General features: G+C 36.7%; 3 protein-coding genes across 6 annotated transcripts; 2 read left to right on the top strand and 1 right to left on the bottom strand.

Annotated features, from left to right (window-relative positions):
• Positions 1 to 3,883: 3,883 nt before the first annotated feature.
• On the top strand, positions 3,884 to 16,247 carry LOC103970685 (uncharacterized). The gene is made up of 12 exons (XM_009384569.3): positions 3,884 to 4,511; positions 4,593 to 4,647; positions 4,761 to 4,860; positions 4,968 to 5,091; positions 5,190 to 5,273; positions 6,466 to 6,519; positions 6,601 to 6,725; positions 9,206 to 9,791; positions 13,281 to 13,395; positions 13,502 to 13,551; positions 13,784 to 13,927; positions 15,646 to 16,247. Exons 1-12 carry the CDS (start codon positions 3,999 to 4,001, stop codon positions 15,895 to 15,897), a joined length of 2,202 nt encoding a protein of 733 aa, XP_009382844.2. The 5' UTR covers positions 3,884 to 3,998; the 3' UTR covers positions 15,898 to 16,247.
• Positions 16,248 to 16,299: 52 nt separating this feature from the next.
• On the top strand, positions 16,300 to 18,134 carry LOC135581116 (cytochrome c6, chloroplastic-like). 3 transcript variants are annotated; one of them, XM_065090182.1, is made up of 7 exons: positions 16,300 to 16,364; positions 16,437 to 16,519; positions 16,603 to 16,732; positions 17,323 to 17,414; positions 17,506 to 17,537; positions 17,609 to 17,672; positions 17,756 to 18,134. In XM_065090182.1, the coding sequence occupies exons 2-7, from the start codon at positions 16,457 to 16,459 to the stop codon at positions 17,894 to 17,896; spliced, it is 522 nt and encodes a 173-aa protein (XP_064946254.1). In that variant the 5' UTR covers positions 16,300 to 16,364; positions 16,437 to 16,456; the 3' UTR covers positions 17,897 to 18,134. The 3 variants fall into 3 exon arrangements, with proteins under 3 accessions (XP_064946254.1, XP_064946259.1, XP_064946245.1); XM_065090187.1 differs by having other exon boundaries at positions 16,310 to 16,519; positions 16,615 to 16,732; XM_065090173.1 differs by having other exon boundaries at positions 16,310 to 16,519.
• A 314-nt stretch (positions 18,135 to 18,448) lies between these two features.
• Positions 18,449 to 25,181, bottom strand: LOC135597341 (uncharacterized protein At4g19900-like). 2 transcript variants are annotated; one of them, XM_065090146.1, is made up of 5 exons: positions 23,741 to 25,181; positions 22,813 to 22,962; positions 20,536 to 20,673; positions 19,646 to 19,840; positions 18,449 to 19,207 (listed from the first exon to the last, which is right to left on the bottom strand). In XM_065090146.1, the coding sequence occupies exons 1-5, from the start codon at positions 24,979 to 24,981 to the stop codon at positions 19,021 to 19,023; spliced, it is 1,911 nt and encodes a 636-aa protein (XP_064946218.1). In that variant the 5' UTR covers positions 24,982 to 25,181; the 3' UTR covers positions 18,449 to 19,020. The 2 variants fall into 2 exon arrangements, with proteins under 2 accessions (XP_064946218.1, XP_064946227.1); XM_065090155.1 differs by having other exon boundaries at positions 23,777 to 25,180.
• Between the last annotated feature and the right edge of the window lie 900 nt (positions 25,182 to 26,081).

Here is a 26,081-nt window from a genome sequence, read left to right as displayed (position 1 = left end):
CTTTCAATATTTTGATAATATATTATTATTATTATTCTAAATCATACAAATTATGATAACATATAATCATGATTCTGTCAAATATAGTGAGGATCGTGATCTTAACGTGATCTCTTATATTATAAAATAATTTAAATAAATTTTATATTTATTATTAATTGAGATAATTATGTAATTATTATATTTTTGTAATATCACTTTGTTTATATAGATTCATACATATTATTAATAAAAATTTAAACTAATCATTTCCTTTATTATATAGTTTTATGCTCTAGCAAAATTTTCTTTCTTGTAAGTTATTTCGGGTCTATTCTTCTCTACTTTTCGATATAGTGGATGATGTATCTTCAACTACTCACTCATTTCATATCATTATCAACTCCTTTATTTTTTAAAATACTCCTATATCATTACTGTTGCTCTCAAATTCATGCCTACAACTATACCTCATAACATATTCAATTTATCATCTTTGAATCGATCATGATAATATGGGTTATGTATATGGCACTATCACTTACTCTTTACAAATGATCAGAGAATAATATTGAAATTGTCAATCTTAAACATACTTTTTAGATATATCAAGATTATTTTACAAGCACTTAATAAACCTCGAAGTTGATCACTTTAATATATTTTTTTTCTGCATTCGATTAATTCATTAAAATTATAATAAAAAAATATTTTCAACTTTTTTTCATTACAATCATATATATATATATATATCGGGTGGACGTAAACCACCTTTGCAATGAAATTATTAGTTTTAGATATGGCCATTCACGAGAAACAATTATTTATTGGAGAGAATGAATCAGAGACAGCCAAGGGTCGAAAGAGCAGCATGTGCGTGCATGCATGTAGCAGAAAAACGGATGCAGTGCGCCGAGCTGTTCCCCTCATCTGTACTTTACCTATCGATCCCATCGAGGGTGGCGAAGCAGGTCTGCGAGCTGGATGAAGGCATCTGTCCTTTTTATCTATGGATCCGTTTGACCAGGGGGAAGAGATCGAGGGTGGTGAAGCGGCTCTCCGCAAGCTTCGAAAAGCGGGGGAGGGCGTGGTGTCGGGCTTGTCGTGTGCGCCGTGAGTCTCCATCACACAATGAACTCACTCGCAGTTGCTGACGATGACCCACTATCCAATAGCCAGCGACGGGAACGAAAGCACGAATGCTGCGGCTTGCCTCAGTGCATGTGTGATGGCGTTGCTTGAACTAGAAATCAGGTGTTATCGAGATGCATGCAGTCGAGAACTAGCGGCAAGAAGCGAGAGCCTCGAGAGCGTCCTCCTTAACTTCAGCAAGGACAAGAGAAGAGAGGCTTCCTTAAACTACCACAGAGAGATTAATAGTTCTAACTCACAAATCGATCTCACAGCAGAGAGAAGGAGCCAATCGATCTCGCCACCGAATAAACTATCCCAAGAGATGAGCTAATCCGGAAGGACCACATCGGGGGAAGCATCGGACGTCCTCATCCATGTGACCGGCACCACTAACAACCGCATCGAGTCGGCACGCTGCCATAAGCATCCTCTCTCACGGGAGGCCAGCCTTTGAGCCAAGTGTAAGCAATGACAGGTGCTCCTCGTCCTCCATGATACGACTTGCACCGAGCTTAAACTAATGATACATAGAGACAACAAGCATCTCGGGGACTATTTTATTCGCTAATGCCACTGCAATATGCGTATGACTCGCATATTTGTAGACGATAAGATAAAGTGTGAATGATTGAACTTAAGATTTCGATAAGAATTCTTCCGATGAATCCATATGTTACTGTTGCATAGTTTGCTTAGATTCATATTGTCCTCAGAAATCATCCACGGACAACAGCATCCCCATGTTCCGATAAAAAGCTCTCGATGAGAGACACATCTATATTTAAGAACATTATTTATGTCTTGTTCCATCTTTTAGTTTGTTCCGTCGCATTTGGATTTATGACTTCCTAGTTTTGAAATCTCTGCATGGATACTAGTGACTCTACAGCCATTGGATTGATGATTTGTCAAATACAAAACACGAACTTATCATCTGTAAATGGTTTGAGGTGTCATACCTTAATTTCTTGCACTATAATTTAATCTCATCTTTCAGGGCTCGATCGTAATAGCTTGCTATCTTGGACTAGTTGGGGCAATGTTACGTGATCGATTCTATAACACTCCAATTAGTCCAACATCGAAAGTGGACAATGACTATGATTAACTTATATGGGTCTGAGTATATTATAATAAATTTAGCTTAAATATTTTGATTAGTGATTTGAGATCAAAACAGAGTTATTGGTCAGTTAGCTCATCAGACTGATGTATCTATGCCATCAATCCTATATAATGCATTTAAAGGATCATTCTCTTCATTTGCGGCATACGCAAAATATGTGGTATGTGTAAAATGGCCAACCCTAACTTTGAGCGTTTATTTCCTTGGTAAAGTATTTTTGTCTAAATACTCTCATGCTTGAATTCTTTGTCATATAAGGATATTAGTCTGGTGATTAAAAATACTTGATTACCCACCAACATTCTCTATCTTTATAAGTGTTTGTGCCTATTTTTATCCCTCATGTAGAAAATATACTTTGTCTCAATTTCATTATTATTTTCTTTGTCTAGTTTTCATATTTGTCTGATAATCAATTCAATGTTTTTCTTGATGAACAAGAAAATTATTTATTCTATCCAAAAATTTCAGAATAAAATATATAAAGACAATCGATAATATCATCGTTAGATCTTTAATCACCTTTGGTTTTTTTGGACTTTGATATATTGATGCTAAATGAGGATATCGAGAGATCAATAACAAAATGTAAATAAGAAAATAATAAATTATATATATATTGATATTTGTTACTTATATAAAATAAGAATATGTATATATATATATTACTTATATTTAAAAAAAATAATTAACTTTTTAAAATATGTGAGATCAAATTACAAGTACCATCGAGTAAAAATAAAAAATAAAAATCAAGCATAATTGCACTTATAAACCTTTACATAAATAATCTATAGATCCACTGGAAAAAAAGAAGAAAAAAAAAGGTGTGATGACTCTAGTCAAAGTGGTATCTCACATCCTCCCTCCTATATAAACCCATAGATATGTTTGGTACTTATGAAATGGCCTACTAAAGTGTCAAACGTGAGATCAAGTTATGTGTACTCATAAATCAATGGAATCTCAATCGCAAATCTGCTTATGTATATACCCTCACAAATAAATGCTCTATGAATCTAAGAGAGAGAGAGAGAGATAGAGAGAATCTCAAAAAATATTCTTTCATATCCTCCTCCCATCCTTACAACTAATAAGTCTTTCCATATAACAATTCCATATGATGGAAGGACATTGGTTTCAAGAATCCAAAAAAATATTCATCGATTATAATAAGCTGTAGGCAATGAAGGAACAGTGGTTCATTCAATAATAAGAACGCAAATATTGCCGACAAATAAAAAGAAGGAAAACCTTATTTTACTAATGGCATTGAAATATTACCCAATTTCCAATATGATGTTTTATATATCGTTTTATCTATTCCTCCTTGATTTTTAGTATTATTTGACATAAAAGATGAGGCCATTTCTATTGAATAGGAAAAAGAGACACTCCAAGTAAAAATGAATTAGGAGGTATCATCGGATAATAAATAAATAAATAAATAATATGAGTTTTTTTTGGGGGTAAATTATCCAAAATCAATTGAAAATTTAATGTATTATTATTCAAATATTACTTAATAGAGATTAAATATAATGAGATAAGTATATTAAGCGAAAATTTGGTGGGCAATACGTAATCACAACGCTTGGCCATCTTTTGGCGGCAAAACCCGCAGATTTCCAATCGACCCGCTAAATTACCAAATCCGTTTCCTTTCGCTCGATCCCTCGTTCCCCCTTTTTCCCTTCACCGCCTCCTCCGAGTCCTCTCCCTCCTTCCCCGCTCGCCAGTTCCAACTTCGAGGCTTGGGATGGAAGGAAGCTTCGACGACGACGATCTCCTCCTGCCCCGCAGCCAGTCCGTCTCTCCGGTTTCCAAGCCCACGCTGTGGCGCCTCAAGAAGGCAGGCCAATCTGGCCCTCGCGATATCCCCACCGCCGATCCCGTTCTCTCTCCTTCCCGGGTCCATCCGGTGGAGGCTCCGGCGATGGCGGCGACGCCAGCTTCCGAGGAATCACTGCCCGGATCGCATGTAATGGAGACGGAGACGGGTCCGGAACCGGTTCTTGATCCCTTGTTCCCGGATCTGGCTCGATGTGAACCGAATTATATGGAGACTGAAAGAGAGAAACAGGGTTTTGATTGGGGAGAGGAAAGTGGAAGCGCTGGAGTGCTGGGGGCGAAGGGTGGGTACGAGGACGTGAGGTCCGCGAAGAAAAGGCTGAACTCGGAGGAAGAAGTCGAGACTACTCGCAAGTATAAGAAAAACAAGTCAGGTGAGAAGCCCAAAGAATCTGTTCGGGAGAAGCGAAGGCTTGAAAAGGTAGGCTTCGTTTGGTAATTTATGCTTCGAAGGTATTGTATGTCGCTGATCTTTGATCTTTTAATTCATCCTGGTGGACAGGAAAGAGAGGCCGAACTGGTTCGAATTCATGCTGAGTCGCAGCGGTTGTTGCGTGGTGTGCATCACATTACTTATTCTTTCTGTATTTAAGTTTGTTCCATTTTTGCCCACTTTGATGAAAGCTTTAACATATTCCTATCCGCTTTTACAATCAAAATTTAATGCCAGAAACTAGTAATGTTTCTTTTACGGCTTCCGCAATTGTTTGGATACCCATACCACCTCTTTTAGAGAAGATCAGATGCAGGAAGCGAGAGTTGTTGGAAAAGTGAGTATCGATATATATATTTGCTTTAAAGGGGAAACGTTAGCAAGTTAATGCCATATTTTGTTGAAACAAAATCTTTATCGTAGTTCAATTTGCTGTTGTTGCAGGTATGGTTATTTCAATCATCCGGAATCTACAAATGATTCCACAAGTAATAAGGTTGATATTTGCCATGACTTTGATCTTGCTAGGCCTGAGAATGGGAGAGGCGATGATGAACATTTAAAAGAGGTTATTCCATAGTACTCTTAACAAGTTCAATACTATTTCAGGAGTACAAAAATTGAGTTCAAATTTTATTGAAAACTAATGAATTTATCATGTTTCAGAATGAATTTCCACATGACAGATCTTTAGACGTGGGTGAAATAGGAAGCATCCCGACTGATTGTGAAAATGATCTTCATAATCAGGTTATCAGTTACTTTCTTTTATTCATCGCCTTGAACAAAACCCTTTTTACTCTCATTGTTCTAACAAAAATTGCTGTCAATATGGTGTATTCATGTTTTCCTTGATGGTTGCACCTGGTAATATATATCGGTATATCCAGTGAGTCCAAGTATATCACACATGTCAACATCTATATGATGTTCAGCATTTTAATTAGTTAATGCTTAAAATTTTGAACAATATTTTCTTTTGAAATAATCAGTTGCCTTTCCTATGAGCATTATTTTGCTGAATCTAGTAGATGTTTGTTGTTCTGTAGTTTATTTGACAAAGGGAATTCAAGGGTAGCTTACTTTCTTGAAAGGTTCATGACTAGGGTTTTTGCTAGGCCCATTAAGTCCATAATTGTTATTTGTGTACCTGTACCATTTAGGTCGAGATATATCGGTGTTTTCCTGTAATGCTATAACTAGAAGCTCATTCCAAATTTTGTAGGACAGCTTTGAATATTAAATATGCAAATGAGTCTGTTTATAGAAAACAGTCCGCAAGAAGACTTAGAAGGTGATTTCAACTGTGTATACTGGCTTTCCTTGTAAGTTGGTAACAAGGAAATTTTTTAGTGATTTGTGGGTGATAGCATAAACATGGAGTAAAAGTGTCTAGAGGCATGGGTTTGTTTTGGTGAAGTTGAGTGTGAACTGAGAATTCATGACAGTTATATACCTGTGTGAGTTCAGTTGGCAGTAAGAAAACTGAATATTTTAAGTAAATTAAGGATCCGGTGCTTTAAGTTTCGAACTGGTTGGCTCTAGGAAGTCAGATAACATTATTGAAGCATGCCGGGAGGAGATTAGTGATGGGCTTGCCAAAATACCCTCCTAACTCAAAGCAAGCAACTATAGCATAAATTGAAAGGGATGATTCAAAATCATTCAACGAAGATGCAGACATGTGTCTATTACCCAATATCTTGTTCTCTCTATATATAAGTTCTGTGGCAGTTGACATTCTGAAGGCACATTAAGCTCAAATTCCCAGCATCACTACACTAGCAAAAGAGAAATAGCTATTACTGTTTCCAATGTTAAAAGAGTTGAAAGAATGTGAAAGAAGATTAATACATCAGTAAGCAAACACGTGTACTAAATGTAATTTTCAATTATTTTGATGAAAAGAAAAGTAAGATTAACTCTTTCTAATAAAATGCAGGCTACTAATCCCAATTCTGAAGATGCAAATCAGACTTTGAACACTGACAAGGAGGTCTGATTTTTGACAATCAATTAATACTGTTGTAATATCTTATCCTAAATCAATTCTCATTTTTGGGTACGTTTTTCACAGGTTATTTCTAATGATTCTGACCAAAGTGGAGAACATAACCAATTGGTTTACAATACGAATGATATGTTAAAAGATACCTTGTCGTCACTGCCAACTTCCACCCCTAAACTTGTTTCCACGGATGTGTAAGTGTTATGAAATTTTCTAGTCCTCTTCTAAAGATTCAAACAAAAAAATGATCTGAAAAGGTTGCCGTAAATAAATTATCCAGTGCCATGCACGAAACAATCTGGATGCATGGCACATTTGTTTCTTTTTGTCTGATGTAATGCATGGAAATTATCGTGATACATGTTAATTGGTCTCGTATGCAAAGTAATTCTTGTAATTTAGAAGTTTATTTCACCTATTTTCATGTCTATCTTTATGAAACAAGTATTAAATTTCCTTTTCGCACTTGTGCCACTGAAGTCAGGGTCATGATAAGTACCTTGTGGCATGTTCTTCAGTTGCATGGTTTATAAAGGCATGCACAAGCCTCTCTTTCTGTCAATGAAGCTTATATTTCTTTCTGAAAAATTAAAAGATGAAGCTGTTGTTGCTTGCATACTAGGGTAGCACTGGGATACATTATGGTTTTCTTGGATTTGCTTTGACTGCATGACACTTAAATATCTACAGAACTACATTGATTCATTGGTACAATTAGGTTCATGAAAATTTGTCTTTATAATTCTAATTAAAAGTTTAAACGAACAGGGATTGTTAGTCTATGTCCTTTTTGAAATGAAAGAAAGATACATGCCAAATATTTTGTTATGAGGATAATTTTACAGTTTCTCACAGTAACTTGTTAAAGTTTGACACCCAAAACAATATCATTAAGCATTCCAAATTCAAAATTAATATTCTTCTGAACAAGATTAAATTCATCTCAATTTGCAATTTGATCATGTGCAACATCAAATTCATTTATTGTGCAAGTTATTTGTTTATATATTTAATTTATTTCCATCACAAATATTTCTTGTATATTTTACTGTTGATCAGTAGTTAGGTCATTATTAAGGTCTTTTTATAGGTTTGTATTGGTCAATAAGTTTGGGTAAAGAAATAGATTTTCATCAATCTATAAGAATTAATATTAAATTTAATCTGAATGAGATTTTTATATTAACATCTTGACCATGGTTATTTTAAACATAGTGATGAATTTGTTCTAACAAAAAATATGACACATTAAAAATTTAAGTGACCAAAGTAATTTCAAGGGGCAGAGAACCCAATTATATCTTTATGTAGCCTTATTATCTTTATTCAGTCCATGAAGATTAAACAGGAAGATGGTTGTAATTAAGATGTATAATGTGCAGACTTGCATCCTGTGCATTCCAACTCCCTTTTTGGCATTTTATATCATGTGGAACAAGCAGTCTTAAATCTATACTGAATCACTAACATAGTCACGGTATCTGGTTATGACTTTATATGCGGTTGCTGATGTGATGTATCTTGTTAAATATTGTACAATCTGACAAACAACTGTTTTTAGGCTAAATATAGAAGTTGCTACTTGTAGTTGTTTAAAGTTGCAAATCATATAAAATAGTAGGTGGTTAGCACAAAGCATCCTATTTCTGTAGCAAAGTTATATTTTTCCAAAAAATGCTTTAGAAGGTAAAATGTAAATAAATTAAGAAAGAAAACTATGAGGTAATGATTTATTTCTATTTAATGAACTTCTGATGCTTAATGCCTTAAATGTAAAGGTCAAATCCAAAGATATTCTCTTATTGTTAAAAATTGTCATTCTTTGAATAAATGCTGTTCATGAATGCCCTTGAATTTTCCTTTAGATGTTCTGAAAAATTCATTTTCATAATGATTCCTCAAATAAAAGCAACTGCTTAGATGAAGTATTTTATACATGTTCAGGAAGTATGCATGCGATATCAGTATGCAGCATATATCTGATGAGGATATTGCTATAAGATTGAATGTTGCCAATAAATAATAAGCCATGTGTTCCACTTACCTCTGCAACACTGTGATGATATTCATATATGGGATTAGGGAGATACTTTCCCGGCCATCCTGAAATATACTTTTGCAGCTTTGTTTTGCTTTAATATATTTTCTTTGAACAGAATACAAGTGTTGTGATGTGCAAAAAGAGGTCAATTTATAGTTAAATGACCAATCACCCCTGTTTACCTGTTTCTATGAATGCATTAGGAGAAAAAGATCTAACAGCAGCTTTATCATTTTAAACAAAATTATTTTTGAGGCAACAAACTCTGAAGTTTGTGATGTAGTATTACCTAATATTCTAATATCTTCAAATTTAGAAAAGCTTTAAGCAAGGATGCAACTTAATAGGCATCATGCGATTCAGGAAATGGCATTCCTATTCTCTCATGTTTTTCAATCACACATGCCTGTGGCATTATATATATGTATATACTATAAAGGCATGTGCAACCATCTTACTTCTTTCATGGTCCTTCTTTAAATTTTTTGTATGATATATATACTCATGCCATTATGATAATGATTTTGCTGATATTCTGATTTATTAAGTAAGGAGCTTCTGAAATTTTAATGAACCACATTAAAACTTTTAGCAAGCTTCATGTGCTAATAGCCAATATAATTTGCTCGATAGTGGTCATCCTTCCAGTTCATCATCATCAGAAGATGATGACGATGAGAATATTGATCTTCAGCCACACAAGGTTGTTAATATGGACTCATGTCCAGAACATGGACCTGTTAAAGCTTTTGTTGATGATGAGGCTGAAGAAGAAGATGATAGTGACCATGATCTGATGAGATTTCAAGAAAATGAAGAAGATGATGAAAGTGATGATGATGACGTGGTTAATGATCTGATTGCAACCGACTTTAAGGAAGCACCAATAGATCATGAAAGTCGCAATCTGCTTCATCAGAAGTGGGTTGAGCAACAGGATACTGCTGCAACAGACAATTTCCTGCAAAGATTGAGATGTGGTCAGAAACAGAAAGAGCCAAATTTTTTTCACGAAGAAGAGGAGAATGAAGAATTTAGTGAGAAATCTGAAGAGGAAGAATCATATGACCTACCTCAAACTAATGCCACCCGTAAAAATGCAAAATTGGCAAAACAGATGGTTGCACAAATGTTCACCGATGATCAGGATGCTTATGTATCGTCAGATGATGAAGAGATTGAGCGTGCGTTAACTCGTCAGCGCTTACTGAGGCAGAATGTAAGTTTCTATAGTCTCCTTTGTCTTTATGTTTGGTATCTGATAGCAGTTCTGACAGGCACTCCTCAAGAACACACAAATTTTGCAGAAAGTTTTAAAAGTTACTCAATATGTTTAGTACATTGTCGTTGTTTCTCTTTGAGCATTTATTAGCCCTGCATGTTCGTAATATATCTATCATGTTAAGCAGTCCATTCAATTGAGATTCTTCTTTTCTTGCATTCAAATATATAAGTACAAGGTAACTCTTAATAAGATCTAATTTATAACCCTATAAGTACAAGTAACTCTTTGCATTTATAGGTTTAATTAGGCAGGGAAATTGTGTTGCTTCTCTTGCTGCTTTGTTGTCCTCTACTTTTGCTACGTCATCCACCTCATTGCATCACTGTCATTGCCTCATTGTGTCATTGTGGCTGTCACATCTTCCTATTGTACACATAGTGGTCTCCTCTTCCTTCACATTTGCATCCTCCTCTTTTTCTTTCCCTTCCACTTCCTCTTCCTCCTCTTCTCCTCTTCCTTCTCTCTTCTCTTTTTTTCTCTTTGGTCCATGTAGATTGGTTTGCTGACATACCTTGCATTGGTGTGTTGGTATGTACCAAACATGTACTAGTTGGGTTAGGAACTGGTACAAGTTTTGGTCTGAAAATTGAAAACTTGATTTGGCAAGGGTTTGCTAATTAGGATTTGTGGAATTTAAAGGATTATCTTTTCAGGAGCCTTTAAGATGCTATCTCTCATTCTAATTTTATTTGTGTATGTCATGAATATATTATGAAAACTTTCTTCCTCCAAATGCATATTTTCAATCTGTCGGTATTCAAACACAAACAATGAAACTAGGTCAATCTTGGAAATTTAACAAAAATGACTATTGTCTCAAATGATCTTTATACTTAGTTTTAAAATAGCTTCAATTTGGTCAATGTAGAAAAATTTCAGTTTGGTCCTAGAATCTTACCCTTTTTTGTTATCGTTTGTCTCTCACCCATTAAGATTGCCAACATGGCTAATGGAGGCATCTATTGAGAATAAATTATAGTAGAAAATAAGGTTTGCAATACTGTTTGGTACAGAACAATATGAGCGGTTATTATTGGATTGATAGTTTACAGGTATACAGACCAGTGTAAACTAAGTGATATGCTTTGTTTGGGCTTGTATCGTCCTGTATAGGATGATACATGTCCATGTTCACTATATTTTCAGGATTTTTTTCAAAATTCAGTGTGCAAATCGGAACAGACTGGAATGGTCCAATATCTATACAAAGAAATTGTGAATTATGATATAGAGTTTAAAGTTTTGTCCTACAATAGTTGATTGTCTTTGATTGCCATGTCAAATTATATTCCTCCCCTATTTCCTATTGTACCTCTTACTTCCGCTCCAAATCTTTCCAACTTCCATAAACTTCATTCAACTGTTTTGTCCTTTTATTCTTCCAACACCACCCCTCCCTATCACCACTAACATGTCCGCTTTCTCCATCACCATCTCTCCCTCCTTGATCATCACCTCTTTCACTACCACTGCCACCCTTTCCATTGCTTTCCTTTAGATCCTGCCAACCGCCACCTACTTCATCATCAGCTCCTTCACTACCACTACCACTACCACTACCGCCCTTTCCGTTGCTTCCCTCTAGATCCTGCCAACCTTCACCTCCATCTTGAGAAGAGATGGTGGTAATGGAGGTCCAGAGGAGGAGTTGGAGGGAAAGGAGAAAGAGGAAGTGTAGCAGTAAGGGACAGAGGAGTTGAAGGAAAAAAGTTTGTGGAGGAATTATCTTTGACTATTTGGTTATCCTAGAGCGATCATATGACAGTAACTAAAATTTAGGACCCATGTATACTGTATGCTATTCAATCTATTCTTATTTGCCCTTCTTTTCATTATATTTTTGTAAAATATTCAATTGTGGCTCAACTTTGAAACTAATGTTAATTTTTAGAAGAATAGAGGAACTTTTTTTGACTTAATATACCTACAGGAACATGCCTAAACTGATGTATATCACACTTTAGTGCCCATATTTGAGAACATATAGGAAGCAGAGAGCTTGTCTTTTCTGTATTTTGCTTTTTTTAAAGTTAACTTCTTATTTCATTTACTTCTATCCTTTTGTATGAAATATCTAGAATAGCAAAGAGAACGGGTCAAACTATCAACATTTGGATCATTTTTTCGGGTCAAAACTGAAACCAATGTTGAGTTACTGGAATGTTGATTTAATGTAGTTGAGATATATATAAAACCTACCCAATAGTGCACAAGAAGTCATTATATAAACATTCAAAAAATGATGAACCAAAAATGTTTGTCTTGTAAAGCATCATATTAGAATATGATTCTTTTGCTTCAGCAAGAGATATCACTTTATATATAAGATAAACAAGAAGAATGATTCAGCTTACCTACCTCAAATGTTATGGCTCTGTATCTTTTCCCTTTTGGCTCTGGATTATAGATTATAGTTGCTTGTTGATCATTTAAGAGCATGATTTCTCTCAGTTCAGCAGTGGATATGACTTTGAATGCAAGTTGAGGGGAATAATAATTTTGCCTATATGCCAAATGGTTTGAATCTGGATATATATTGTGCTTTGTCATTCATGTTGTTCTTGATGATGATGATGATGAGTGATGCCAGGATAGATGGCCTGGAGTTATAAGACAAACTTATTAATTTGGGTGGCCTAATAAGAAGGGGGAAAGTTATTCTGGTGAATATTATCATCCAAAAATATGGAAATGTAGATGGTTGAGTTGCCCATACTTCTTTGTGCATATCTTTTTGGTTTAGTCATAGGTTAAGCCAATGCTAGATCTACATTTAAGTCATATCAACTTCTTGCTTTATTTGTTATTATTTTCTTTTGTAAATATTTCATAATTTTTATCAGCTATTTTGTGATTTATTTTTGGTTGCATGCAGAGTGATTTTTGAATCCCAAACAAATTGAAGAAAAAAGGGTTTAGGCATGTTTATATGTAAGTCGAGTTTGCATGAAGGACTGTCAGATGAAGTATAAGTCAAGAATTCTTCCTTTTTGTTCCCTTTTTTTTTTTTTTGATATTTTCCCTTTATTGTCTTTCTCCTTTTCTTTTCTAAATAGTTATGCTATAGCATTATGATTTCTTTTGCCTCTCTCTTCTTATTTTTTTGGACATATTTCTACCATAGCATAAAATCCAGTTGCACTATGTAATTATTTCTAACCGAAATTATTCTCAAAGGCATGCATGTTCGTTCAACTTGGTTATTTGAAGTGGCACTAAGAGCAAATTAGAGTAACAAATGAAGTTGAAAAACGGAGTAACCGAGAGCCATTCTTGACTCTGACTTATTCAAAACCTAATTTTGTTTTGAGTGTTTGTTGCCATATAATTTGAATTCTGGCATTTAAAAATTGCTTAATATATAAGATTTCTATTATTTTAATGTTTGGTACAATAATTGATAACGAACTTCCAAATGTGCAGGAAGAATCCACATTTATTTCTCTGGAAGATGATGGGGATTCCCGGGAATTTTTTGGTCTTATTAAGAAGGTGAACAATGCTTCTGAGCCCAAAAAGAGAGAGAAAACAATTACATGTAAACAAACAATTTTCATTTGTGCTTTCCCTTTTTCTTTTACATACAAAATTTTATGACATCAACATTTTCATGTGCTCTTTCTATCCTCTTTACATGCTTGCAGCTGACTTTGATAGACTGCTAGTGAGGGGAAGCAACTATAGCTCTTCAAAGGTAAAATATATGTGATTATTATTCTACTAGTGTTTGAGACTTTGAGTTGTGCATGTTAGGTTTGTTGATAACAAACTTTTGGTAAATTGGATGCAAATTGACTTTCCTTTGATTTGCATGTTTTTGTTTTACAAATATGGTAGCTTCTTATGCCATGCTTATAATGTTTAATAATTGGATTCGTTCCAGTCTAAACAAGGCATCCTTTCAAATAATTAAAGTCACCATGCAGGCATCTTTTCTTGGTCGAGCAAAAGGTTCTTCGATGCCATATTCACACAAACAAGGATCAACAACTGCCCGGGCATTCATTTTTGGTCGAGATGATAGTAATAGCAGGAGTTGTCTGGCAGCCTCTGAGAACCATCAAAATGTGGTAACTCTAGACGTTCATGGCTCAAACTTTTTTGATTTTTTGTTTTATTTTGCAATTGTGATATATTGACATTCTTCAAACTTCAAAGAAGCATAAGCTTTAACTACTTACTCTCTCTCTCTCTTTTAATTTTTATTAACATTATTTATTCTTGTGTTTCTAAAAATTTATTTCTAACTACTTCCATCGATTCAAGAAAATGATTATTTCTGCAGAGAGATAAAAAGTGATTTTTTTTTAAAGATGGAGTTTTCTCATAGGAATTTTCTTCTTGTTGGCATGCCTCATTGGTAATGTGCTAGCCAGCATGCCCCATGCTGACCAACTAAGCCAAACACATTATAAATGATGTCTAAACAACTTGGCACAACAAAAACCTCAAAATTGGAGATGTTGGTACTTATGGCTTCAGTAACATGTATTCCATCCCAAATCTGATTATGAATTCTTTGTAATCCAAGATATAAATATTGATATGATTTGAGCTCCGTTCCTATCAGGATATTTGAATAGTTAGAAATAGCTAAAACATAGAAGTATTCTAGACTTCTAGTTAATTCAATCAGAAATGTTCTTTGCAACATGCTTTATATTCTCCTTTTGTTTTTTTTTCCTTTCATTTAGATATCTTGTTCGACAAATTTCGTTTAGTGTCATCTACACCTATTTCTGCATAAATTTTGCTTACAAGATACACTTTGGATATGTTGATCACCATGGAATATTGCTTTGAATAGTAGATTTGTATGCAAGCCTACAATATTGGTATTCTGCAATATACATGAATTTTCCAATATCTTAATTGATTCGATATCAGTGCTGTAGCATATCCTAATTCTCAATCCTGTGTTCCATGCCTTTTAGTGTCATTGAATGTGTTGTTGGTCTTATGGTTGTGTTCAACTAAGCCAACTCAACTTGTTCAACTGCTGGGTCAGGTTGGATTTGGTGCTCTGGGTTTACTTACCTACTAGGCTTTGCAGACCAAATAGGGTTGGTTTGGATGACCTCAAAGTCAAAGCCCAACCCGTATTCAGTCTTTAGCTACTTTAACTTGGCTGAGACTTGGCAATATGAAGCATATACTGCCTGTTAATATAGAAATTGGGTTAGATTGAATTGGGTTATGGTTGAAGTTCATCACAGCCCAACCGACCTGAATTGCACCTATAGATTAGGGTCATGTTGGGATGTGTTAGCAATTAACTATCTGGTGTAGAGATTTTCTAATTGTACATTTTCCTTACGGGAAAGTGCACCCAATCGTATGGATGCACATTCAACGATGCTTTTAGATGAAAACTCATGAAACTTTGTTATTTTGATTTTATTTATCTTTTTTTTTCTTTGAAGTTCTCTTACATCTTGTATTTATGAAGAAAATGAAATGGAATTCAAATTTGGAATGGCCCGAAAGTTGGTATAGCAATGAGTCAAAACAGAATGGAAAATTTCAAACCATGATCAGCATCCATGCTGGATAGAGTGGAAATTTTCAAACCATCTGGATATGATCAAACTATATGAGAAGGGTGACTTATCTAGCAATGAGAAATAATATAGTAGATAGTGACTTGACTGCACATAGTAGTACTTTTCCAAGGAAAATCATTATATATATTTTAGGCATATATGAATGAATGAATGAATAATTCTTAACACACGAAGTTGGTTTTATGGTTAAAGAAATCTGATGGTATGTTGGCTGCACCCTGCAGGATGAGATGGAAAAACAACATAGGAAGCCTTCTTCAGCAAAGTTCAACGGCTCACAGGTGAAATCAACTTGTACATCGAAGACTGAGGTGGATACAAGTTCAGGTCCTTCATTGTTTGCGATCCTGCAGCAATCATCTATATCCTCTGGTAAACAAAGAATGAATAGTAAGATGCCAAGCAGCGATAAGTTATCAGAAACCCGAATCGCCAACCATTTTTCAGCATTTAGGCTACGCAGGTCTGCAAAATAGCAGAGAAGAAACAAATGGCTAACGCCAGAGAAAGCCCAAGGGGTAATTTGATCTTTTTGGACTCCTGGATCTACGACTCCTGCATGATTCCCAAGGACATCTGAAGCTTTCTTTAGTCTTAAATGTGGAGGTTGACTGCTGGACTTATTCGGAACAGCAAAGTAATTGTGACGGCAGTCTGCTTGATGATTCCATATATCTGACTTTTTTGTTTGTCGAACCTTGTGTTTTGTTCCTATGTAATTACTAGGTTATTTGTTTGTTTCTTTGAACTGGAGTCAAGGTTGCACTCGTGTCATGTAAAAGTTCTTGATGACGATTAAAGGGGATTTTGATTAAGAGCATTCGGACATCGTCTTACTTATAACATAAAAAAAGTCCCAACCAATCCTGTGCCACCCATTGACATCATAAACCTGAGCGGGCCATCATCATCCGCTTTGATCTGGATTTGGTCTCTCCGGCAAGTAATGTTTCCCAGCCCACATTTGTAACTTCTCGGCGACTTTTCCCTCACCTCCTAGCAAATCTGTTATTAGGAATTCTTCCTGCGAGAAAGATGCGGCAGCCTCTTTGCTTGGTCTCCACCTGCTGCAACAGCTCCTGCTTCTTCCGCCCGAAGGTAACCTCACAGAGCAAAAGCTGCGATGCTTCTCCTTCCAACATCGTTTAGCTTTCCAGGTAACGCTAAAAACTTCTGCATAGGACTGGTCGAAGAGGCGAGAGGCTGCTCCGCTCCGCCAAGAGCAAGGAGGCGGAACCCCGGGAGGAGTCATGGAGCGGCTGGCGACTCCTCTGGTGGCCGCCACTGCAATCCTCGCCTTATCCGCTCCCGGTGAGCGCCCGCCCTCTTCCCCTTATTGCCCTCCCTCGCTGGTAATTATTTCGAGGCTGTCCTTTGGTGGGGGTCATCGGTCATCGACGCCATAATCTTTCTTGGAAACAGCTCTGCTATATGTACTGTTGTTGCACACGTCGACTCGTTGATGCGTTCGTCGTCGGTGACGTCTCATCCATGTGGTGTCCACATCGGCATAACGCCGTCGAATTCAGTCTCGGGTGAAGCCAAATGCATGCATATTTGCCATGTAGAAACCACATTACATTAGAAATCTAATAAGATTTGACTAGAAACAATTAAGACAGACAATCGATCTAATTAGATCTATTATTACATTACACAAAGCTGAATGGCAGAAAAATTCTTTTGAAGGCTTCCGAGCACACCGCCTTTGGAAAAGCCAAAGACTATTTTTATGCATCACAATCAAAATTTGAAGCCCATAAATTCTACAAATGGACCTTTGTTTTTGAATGAATGGCTTCGACTTTTGATCCTGAACGCAATACCTCATACGATGCAACAATGACCTGTATACATATCATCATCGAGACTTGCAAGTCATGTTTGGTTACTTGTCGCAGTGGCCTACGGCCAGTCTATATCGAATGGTGCGGCTCTGTTTCAGAAAGCATGTATCGGTTGCCATGACATGGGAGGGAACCTTTTGCAGCCTGTGAGTGTTTTGATTTCCTTTCGTTTCCAATAATGTAACCAGTTTGGTGGTTCCACATTGCCTCATTCGCTTGCCCTCCTCCTCCTTTCAGGGAGCCACTCTGTTCATGAAAGATCTGCATAGGTAAGCCAGCCGCTGCTCTTCCGCATCTTTTTTTTGCACACTGAGGTACGTGGTCTTCTTGTCTTGTGCAGGAACGGTGTTGCCACAGAGGAGGGAATATACGACATCACTTACTATGGAAAGGGAAGGATGCCGGCAAGTAGCCTCCTCTTACCTTTATGTTTTTATTGTCTGCAACCGAAGTATCAATAGCTCTGAATCTAGAATTGTATCATCAGGGTTTCGGAGAGAGATGTACGCCGAGAGGTCAGTGCACATTCGGACCACGGCTGCAGGAGGATGAAATCAAGCTCTTAGCAGAGTTCGTGAAGGCACAAGCTGACAGAGGATGGCCAAAAATCGAAAGCTATGGAGATTGAGCTCTGCAGAAAACGAAAGTTCAGAAATGGCACATGGTCAGTAGACAAAGACGATAGACGTGTCTGATCCAAGTGATTTAGATTTATCAATGATCCTCGTTTCGATGGAGACGATGATATATCAATCCGAATGAGTGAGCCCAACATCTTAATTAAATGGAGAGATAAATTGAGGAGATACATATCTTGTAATATATCATCGTTTATTTTTTACTCTAAAAAAATAATTTTAATGTGACGTCTAGAAAGAAAGTAAAAAACTTTGATACTTTTATCATAAGAGGAAAAATAAACAATTTATTACTATTATTATTGGTGTCACTTTTAATCATATGATTTATGTGTAATCATCATATGATTTAGATCTGTAATTTCACTTTAGATAATTATAAGTTGAATGTGCAAAAAGATATACATTATTAGAATGTCAGAGCCTACAGGAAAAAGAAAAAGGATCCATAAGACTCTTTCCCTTGAGAGTTCCGAGTCACCTCTTTGTCAATTACACCAACTTCACACATCAAGCAGATTGATTGCACTGAAACAACAATCTGATTATTCAAGGAGTAATGACACATCAAAACTTATTTAGGAGAAACATCAACATAATGAATGGTTGAAGGTACAACAATTGTACAATTTTTCTCAAAGTCACACTGACGAAACCTTTTCGAGTGATAATTTCAAAGAATCTACACCTTCTAAATTATCAAATATGCAAAAATATATAACTATTCTTGTGCTCAAAATCTCTATTTAGTCACACAAGCATCTAATCTGGATTCCACGGGTTACTCTTTTATTTCTTGCATCAGCATCGCATGCTAATCTAATCGATTTCATTAAGATCTGTCATTCAGAAGTTGACCAACATAGCTAAAGGCAGCTCCTCTTTGATTTCTGCTTACAAGTCCTGAATTTTCACTTCAGCACCCTTGCACCATCCCGTTTCTTGGGCATACCAAGAGGTCATTCCTTCAATGGAAAACACGATGTTTGGATGGTCGGATCACCCATGCAAAATCACAACACATCAAGACAATGGAGACAGTACTGATTTAGAAGCCTCTCCATAAGACTGTTAGGTTCAGGGATGTTTGGAAGGTCGGATCACCCATGCAAAATCACAACACATCAAGACAATGGAGACAGTACTGATTTAGAAGCCTCTCCATAAGACTGTTAGGTTCAGGAACCAAAGCAGATGTCATGCCATTCCAGAAATGAAATGTGATTGATTCATTCAGCATCCTTTTTAAAAGATCATCTTGTTCAGCTCTTTCAAATTGATCAGCAGGCTCTGCATAGTACCTGTACAAAATCCATTCAAACTGTTGAGCGATAATGCTAGCATAGAGTACAGGTGGTTAGCTCGTTGAACATGTCCAGCGATGTCAGAATTTTGCTGATAAATGTCATTTTCTTATGGAAAGTGATGCCAGGAATTAAGAGGGGTATGCAAGTGCAGTGTAAGGTTTGTTGCGTATAAAACTAGAAGACTAGATGATACGGGTTATAAAGCAACACAGAATTTCCACAGAATTCCCTAAAAGAAAATTTTAAAGACGGAGCAAACGCCTCAGTGTATACATAATGTAAAGGTCACACACTATAATCTTAGCAGTAGGCAAGCTAACCAACAAATTACTAGCCACATTGTTCTAACTAGCTCATTTAACCGAAGCTATTAGGAGAATGGTTAATGGTATGGAATTCAAAACAAAAGATCTATATCAAAGAAAGAAGCACCTTGTAATATTTATCGAACTGATAGGATGAAATGCAAACTGAGGTTCCATCTTTATGTCAAGCTGTAAAGAAGATTTCCCAGCCTTGTCAGAAATCCTTTTTATAACTCTTGTCATGAGATCAGCACCATTCCACCTTAAAAGGGTATCGTCATATGTTGAATAGTATTCGTTTAGGCACTCGAGCATCAAAGAACTGCAGACAAATATATAGATTTGTGAGAATTAATACACAAAGCTAAAGATGTATTAGTGGAAAAATGTTATACAAAATGATATGGCTGCTCTCAGATCCAGATCAAGTAATCATGTGAATCCTGTTGGAAAAATTGTGACTTTTATAACCTAAAAGAAAGAAGCTACAATAGATTACAACTACTGATCTTTCAGTGGACATTGTAACACTTAACAGGCAAATGAAATACTATTATGCCGTGCGTTCTATTTTAGGCATCATTCTCAACATTCTTATTTCCATTTCCAAGTAAATTATCACCTCACAGAATGCATTTCTGAAACAACAGGATAATCTATCACACTTCATGAAAAATAACGCTCACATGTACGTAGCAAACTCAGTATTTAAGGTAAGAAAGTTGATTCCCAGCCATGCTTCTATTGTCAATACTTAAGTTGTCCTACTTTGCTTAGAACAAATGTGCAACTATGCGTTCTTAGTCCATATGGTCTGATTTGGGCAAAATGAAGATCTAAGCCACAGTTACTACATTTGAACCTGGAATACAAACACTAAAGATAACTTCAGATGACATAATCAGGATCAAGACATCCTACATAGCATTATTGATCATAAAGTTGTATCAAACAAGTAGATTTGCCTTTATATCCATAAAACACATGAAGTTAGGCAAACATGTACAGTTTCAGTACCTGTTCTTTTCGAATGCCATCACTGCACCATTAAAGACTGAATTGCCACCTGTGTTATCCTCAATTGAAACAAAATTCTTCAGTGAATGCAGAGGGTTTAGAACTATAATATCTGAATCAAGGTATATACCACCATATCTGGATTATCAAAGGAAAAAAAACAAATATCTTTGTTACAAAGGGCAAAATGGAACAGCTTCAGTGGTCATAACATTTACGATACCACTAAGTTATGTCATTTGCCATGCCTGTATTATGTGCCATATAGCTCATGGTTGCTTATGTAGTATGCAAATTACCTTAAATATACTTTCTTTATTGACGGGTGAGCTAATAAACTTTATAGGTTATTTTCCAGGCCCTCAATTTCAGTGCATTAACAACATGACAAATGAAAACATGGTGCTTGATAGTATCTGATAGTTGAAAGATAAGATGGAACTTGATGCTAACAAACAAATATAAATAAAGAGATGTTAGTACAACTACACAATGGATTATGTTTCGGAGATCACATATTTACTTAGGGTTGCAAATGAGTAAAGCCATTCACAAGCAAGTCAGTTTTCAACTCATGAAAAAGCTCATTTGCCAAGGTTATGAAGCTCAATTATTAAATGAACCATTCTTGAACATGGCAAAGCTCCACTCGTTTAGGCTAGCCAATCGACTCACTAATAAGTTTGTGAAGATGCTCCCGAGCAGACTCTTCAACAAACTCATTTATGTATGACACATTTTAATTGCAAATTTATGTCTTACTCCCATTTAACAAGTAGGTGAGCGGGTGAAAAGAATTGTTCATTAAAAAATGAGACCAAAAGTCAACTCCATTGAGGATAGAACCAAAATCTCTAGTTTTGTAGACTATTGTCTTATCGAATGAACAAAATTTAAACCGAGATTGAGCTTGCAAAAATTATTATAAGTTAATCTTGAACATTATTTTAAGCATGATTTTGATTTTGGGCCGAGCTTGAGCTCCGCTAACGTAAGTTAAGCTGAGCCTGAATGGAGCAAAGCTTGGTCTGAGTTGGCTCATCAATAAGTTGAATATTAACTAGTGACTTGCCATTTCATCTTATATACCATTAATAAGACACAAAGAAAGAAACTTAAACTCTTTGCTTGTTTGTGCTGGAATGTTAGGTGTTGTAAAGAAAAAAAAATCGAATAATTAAGTGACAATGACCTTGTTAGCCTATAGTTAAAATGTGTTTACTGTTTTATATTAAACTCTAAAATAAATATTATGTGGTTATAGTCGAGAGACCATCTTTGATGCTACTGCCTTTTAACTTGTACCTTGGTAGCACATAGATCAAGTCAACAATGGCACATGGACATGGGGACATGAATGTAATATGAATGCATATCCAAGTATTAAATTCGGCAAAAGACAAAATGGAGATACAGGGACACACATAAGGATAATAATTAAAAATATATATAACACCGATGTTGTAATACTATGAGTATATGGAGTACCACAATTTAAACTAATCATAAGATTTAGAATCATAAACCCATCCACTTATATTGCTATTATTGTTTGACATTGGGATAGTACAACTAAAGATTCTGAAAAGAAACCAATTTGTTATGTAATATATTAGCATAAAAATATTTCATAAATTTTACTTTATAATTCCTCGGTCTAGGCATAAACCAAAAGTAGGAATCTTCCCATGGAGATAAAACTTCTTAATCATAAAGTTAGAAAGTGGATGAGAATTTGGCTCTGCTCACTTTCGCTTGTGGAACTCTAGGAGGTCTAGAGACTAAGATTCATAACCAACATTAGATATTTATTTGGAATGTGTTTGTCATTCTGATCATGTTGGATGATCAGAAAGTTGAGAAATTCATAATCTTAGAAACATATATATATATATATATATATCAGAGAATAATTTGTTTAGAAGTAATTATCTGATGAGTTAGCATATATGATATTTGTGATCAAACAAGAATTGTGAGGCAAAATGGCCTAGCTAATATCCATAATTGATGCCTTAAATTAACTCGTATAAAATCCATTTACATATTAAAATTTAGGCAATCAAACAACCAAAAGGTATGGATCTGCAGATTTAAAATTTAGTGGGTATGCTGTCTTCTTTCCAAGTTTCTGCATGAAATGAATTCCTTTTACATAAGAAAAGACCTAGAAAGAAAGAACAGAGAAGTTTCTATCCACAAAAATGTACTACAACAAGCAAACAAATATTAGGACCTTAGTTTAGGATAAATCTTTAAACAAAATTGGCAGCTTACTTGTAGAGAGCAGCAAGACGTAATAGCTCACTATAATGAATGGGATAATGTAATGTCTTCCTCCACTCAAACCATACAGATGAAAAAATATGTGCTGGAGTGTCCTTCAAAAGTTCATCAAGATTTGGCATGGCAACTGCAACTCTAAACCTGTATGCCGGACATCAAGTTACAAAATGAATTTTCTAACAGAGACATTTGTGAACTGTTTAAATTTAACTCTAGAAGTCTAATTTTGATGGAGCATAAATATCTTTAACAATGTGAAGAGAAAAAGGAGAATATATTATTTCATAGCACAAATCATGGTAAAAAATTCAACTTACTTATAACAGCAAAAGTTCATATGTCATTCATCACATAACCTTAATTTATTGGAAATACAACAAATTCATAGGGTCAACCACCTAGGCATATGCACTATGTGATTCTTATATTTTTTGTTTAAAAAACCTACTTTTTAGTCAATACTGGATGTTATTACCAACACATCGATACTCTCGTTAACAGCATTTAACCAGGGCAATCATGATACGAGAGTCCTCACATCCCTACCTATTACTCAAAGCAATGAGGGATTAATAAAGATCAAATACAATTGGACATCATCTTCAGTTTTTGCATTTACATGTGCGCAATATGCATTGAGAAAGAAAAAAAGATCAGTTTTTTAGAAAACTTGTATACCCTGCCATTAGGCATTAGCATTAAAAGGAGTCCTTGGCTCAGTTCAGCAGAATGTGGTTCACAAAATCTGATATCAAAATGTCATGTATTGTCACTAACCACTAAGAAATTAAATGAAACCTTGGAAGCAGGATAAGGAGTTATGAGGAAGGGGGAAAGTAAGGAAGACAGTGATGAAGAGAGGTAGGGACCAACAAGGAACAAGAAAATTTATTCTAAATGCTTAAGTTAAACTACCAGCCTTAAAGCACCACGTTTTAGACAAAGAATGCAGTACCCATCCTTCACAAAGTCCTCGAAGAAGTTGAGCTCCATTGTCTCCGAGAACACAACAACACAAGCATCCCAATGATGATGCAGAAGACTCTCCAGTCCCCGCTGGTGCCGGACACCATAAGTCCAAGGTGGGCTGTTCCACACCATAAAAACTCTTATTTTGCACCGCCTGCTATCGAGAAACTGCTCCATGAAATCTGTAAAAGTCAGATGGGCGTCTATACCAGGAAAATACCCCCATCGCCGACCATCGGCATGCACTCGACCCTCCTCCTCCTCCGAAGTAGTTCTTTTCCTCTGTCCGTCCGGAATTTCCTCTTGCCTTCTCGTATTCTCCACTTCTAGTTTTCTTCTTCCGTCGGCTCTTTTAGCCTCACCACCCCCACCCACATTAAATGGAATACTCTCCATCTCCTTCAGCAGCACCCTCTGAACCATCCGATCGCCTTGAGTGAGGGTCGCCAGGCCGGGCCCGTCCGGATCCTGAAGCAAAGGATGGTTCTTGGGGTTCAACAGCTCGAGGTTCGAGCGGAGCATCCGATCCCGCCGGAGGAAATTCCCCTTCCCCTCGAGCCACCGCGCCCACCCCTCCCGCAGAGGCGAGTCACCGGAGCCCGCCTTGAGCAGAAGCGCATCCTCGATCCTCCGGATCGAGTCGAGCTTCAGCCGCACGTCCTCATCCACCGGCTGGTCGTCCGACCCGAACGCGGTCTTGGTCCGAAAGTGACGGGCATCGTAGGAATCAAGGAAGCGGTCGCCGCGCGGATCCTGCTCCAGCTGGCCGAACCGCCTCCGGGCAACGCCGAGGGCGTGATCCCAGAACAGGCCGGAGCTAAGAGTCCGGGTGACCGCTGGCTCGTCGGGATCCTGCTCATCGGCGTCTCCCTCCTCCTCCTCCTGGGCACTCCGGCCGCGGTCCATCTCCTCCTCCTCCTCAAGCACGTCGAGCTCGTCGATCCGGTCGTCTTCGGCGGCGGTCTCGTTGAGGGCGTTGTCGTCGGCGTCGTCGAAGAGGGCAGCGGGGTCGCGATCCGAGGGGGCGCGACGGGGTAGGACGGAGGGGAGGCCGAGGCGGAGAGGGAAGGAAGAGGGGGCGGAAGAGAGGCGGGAATGAAGGACGGAGAGGGAGACGAGGAGGAGGAGGGCAGCAGCGGCGGCGCAGAACTGGGGGCCGTAGCCGGAGCGCCGCCGCGCGTGGCGAAGCATCCCCGCAGGCGACGAAGGAGCACGCCTTTGCTTGCGGTGTGATGGTGGACCGGCCCGGCGGTCCCGCGGAAGGTCTCAGTTCGGCAGCAGCGTAGTTATTGCCGGCAATAAGACTAAGCCGAAGAGGACACGAAGAGGGCGACGGTGGGTGCGACGAAGCTAATGAAAGCTCCACCACAACCAGAGCAAAGGGGAGCATTTTTCATTTGTTATTTTAAGAATATTTATGCGATTTTTTATAATTCTTTTTTATTTTCATCAAAATTTACCAAATACTTAAAAAAATCATTTATTAAGTATACTAATATAATTATTGAATATTGTTGATGAATAGATGTACCGATTTGATAATTATATTAAGTATATTAATATAATTATCAAATATTATTGATGAGTCAGTACGATTTGATCCACGGATCGATGTCGAAAGTCTTTTGTCGATTGAGTTGGATGTCGAGATAGATCGGGCTCTTGTGACGTGGTGTTGATCGGTAATAAATAAATTTATAATTTCTGAAAGCAGATTTCTTTTTAGAGCTATCAAGGAATTATTTGAGTGGAATGAAAATATTGTGGAGGAATTATTATGAGTCAAGATATTATTTTCCCCCTCACAAAAAAACTCAAATAAAATCAGACCCTCTTTTATTTAAATGCCAAGAAAATATCCTGTTATGTTCCCACATCGATCACTCTTATACATAATAGAATTAACTAAATATTAACGAAATAATTTTTTCGTTGAACACGTGTCTCTTGAAAAAGTAATTTTAAATGATGAAATTATGATTATTTATTCTAATATATATATATATATATATATATATATATATATATATATATATATATATATATATATATATATATATATATATATATATATATATATATATATATATATATATGGCTACAGGAGATCGAAAAGATTAGTATTTGACTTTGACCAGGTTCTACCCAAGTCCGGACAATTTGTTCGGCCACGTAGTCGCAAATGTTGCCTCCTTTGTTGACTAATCTGAAGCAAAAATCTCCGTCACATCGCAGCGGTGCCAACACGGCCGTTGCTTCCGGACTTGTACGACCATTTCTGGGTGTTTGTA

Source organism: Musa acuminata, chromosome BXJ1-2 (genome assembly GCF_036884655.1).
Source record: "Musa acuminata AAA Group cultivar baxijiao chromosome BXJ1-2, Cavendish_Baxijiao_AAA, whole genome shotgun sequence".
Taxonomy (NCBI): Eukaryota; Viridiplantae; Streptophyta; class Magnoliopsida; order Zingiberales; family Musaceae; genus Musa; species Musa acuminata.
Note: the sequence above shows the minus strand (reverse complement) of the source record. Positions and strands in the feature narration are given on the sequence as shown.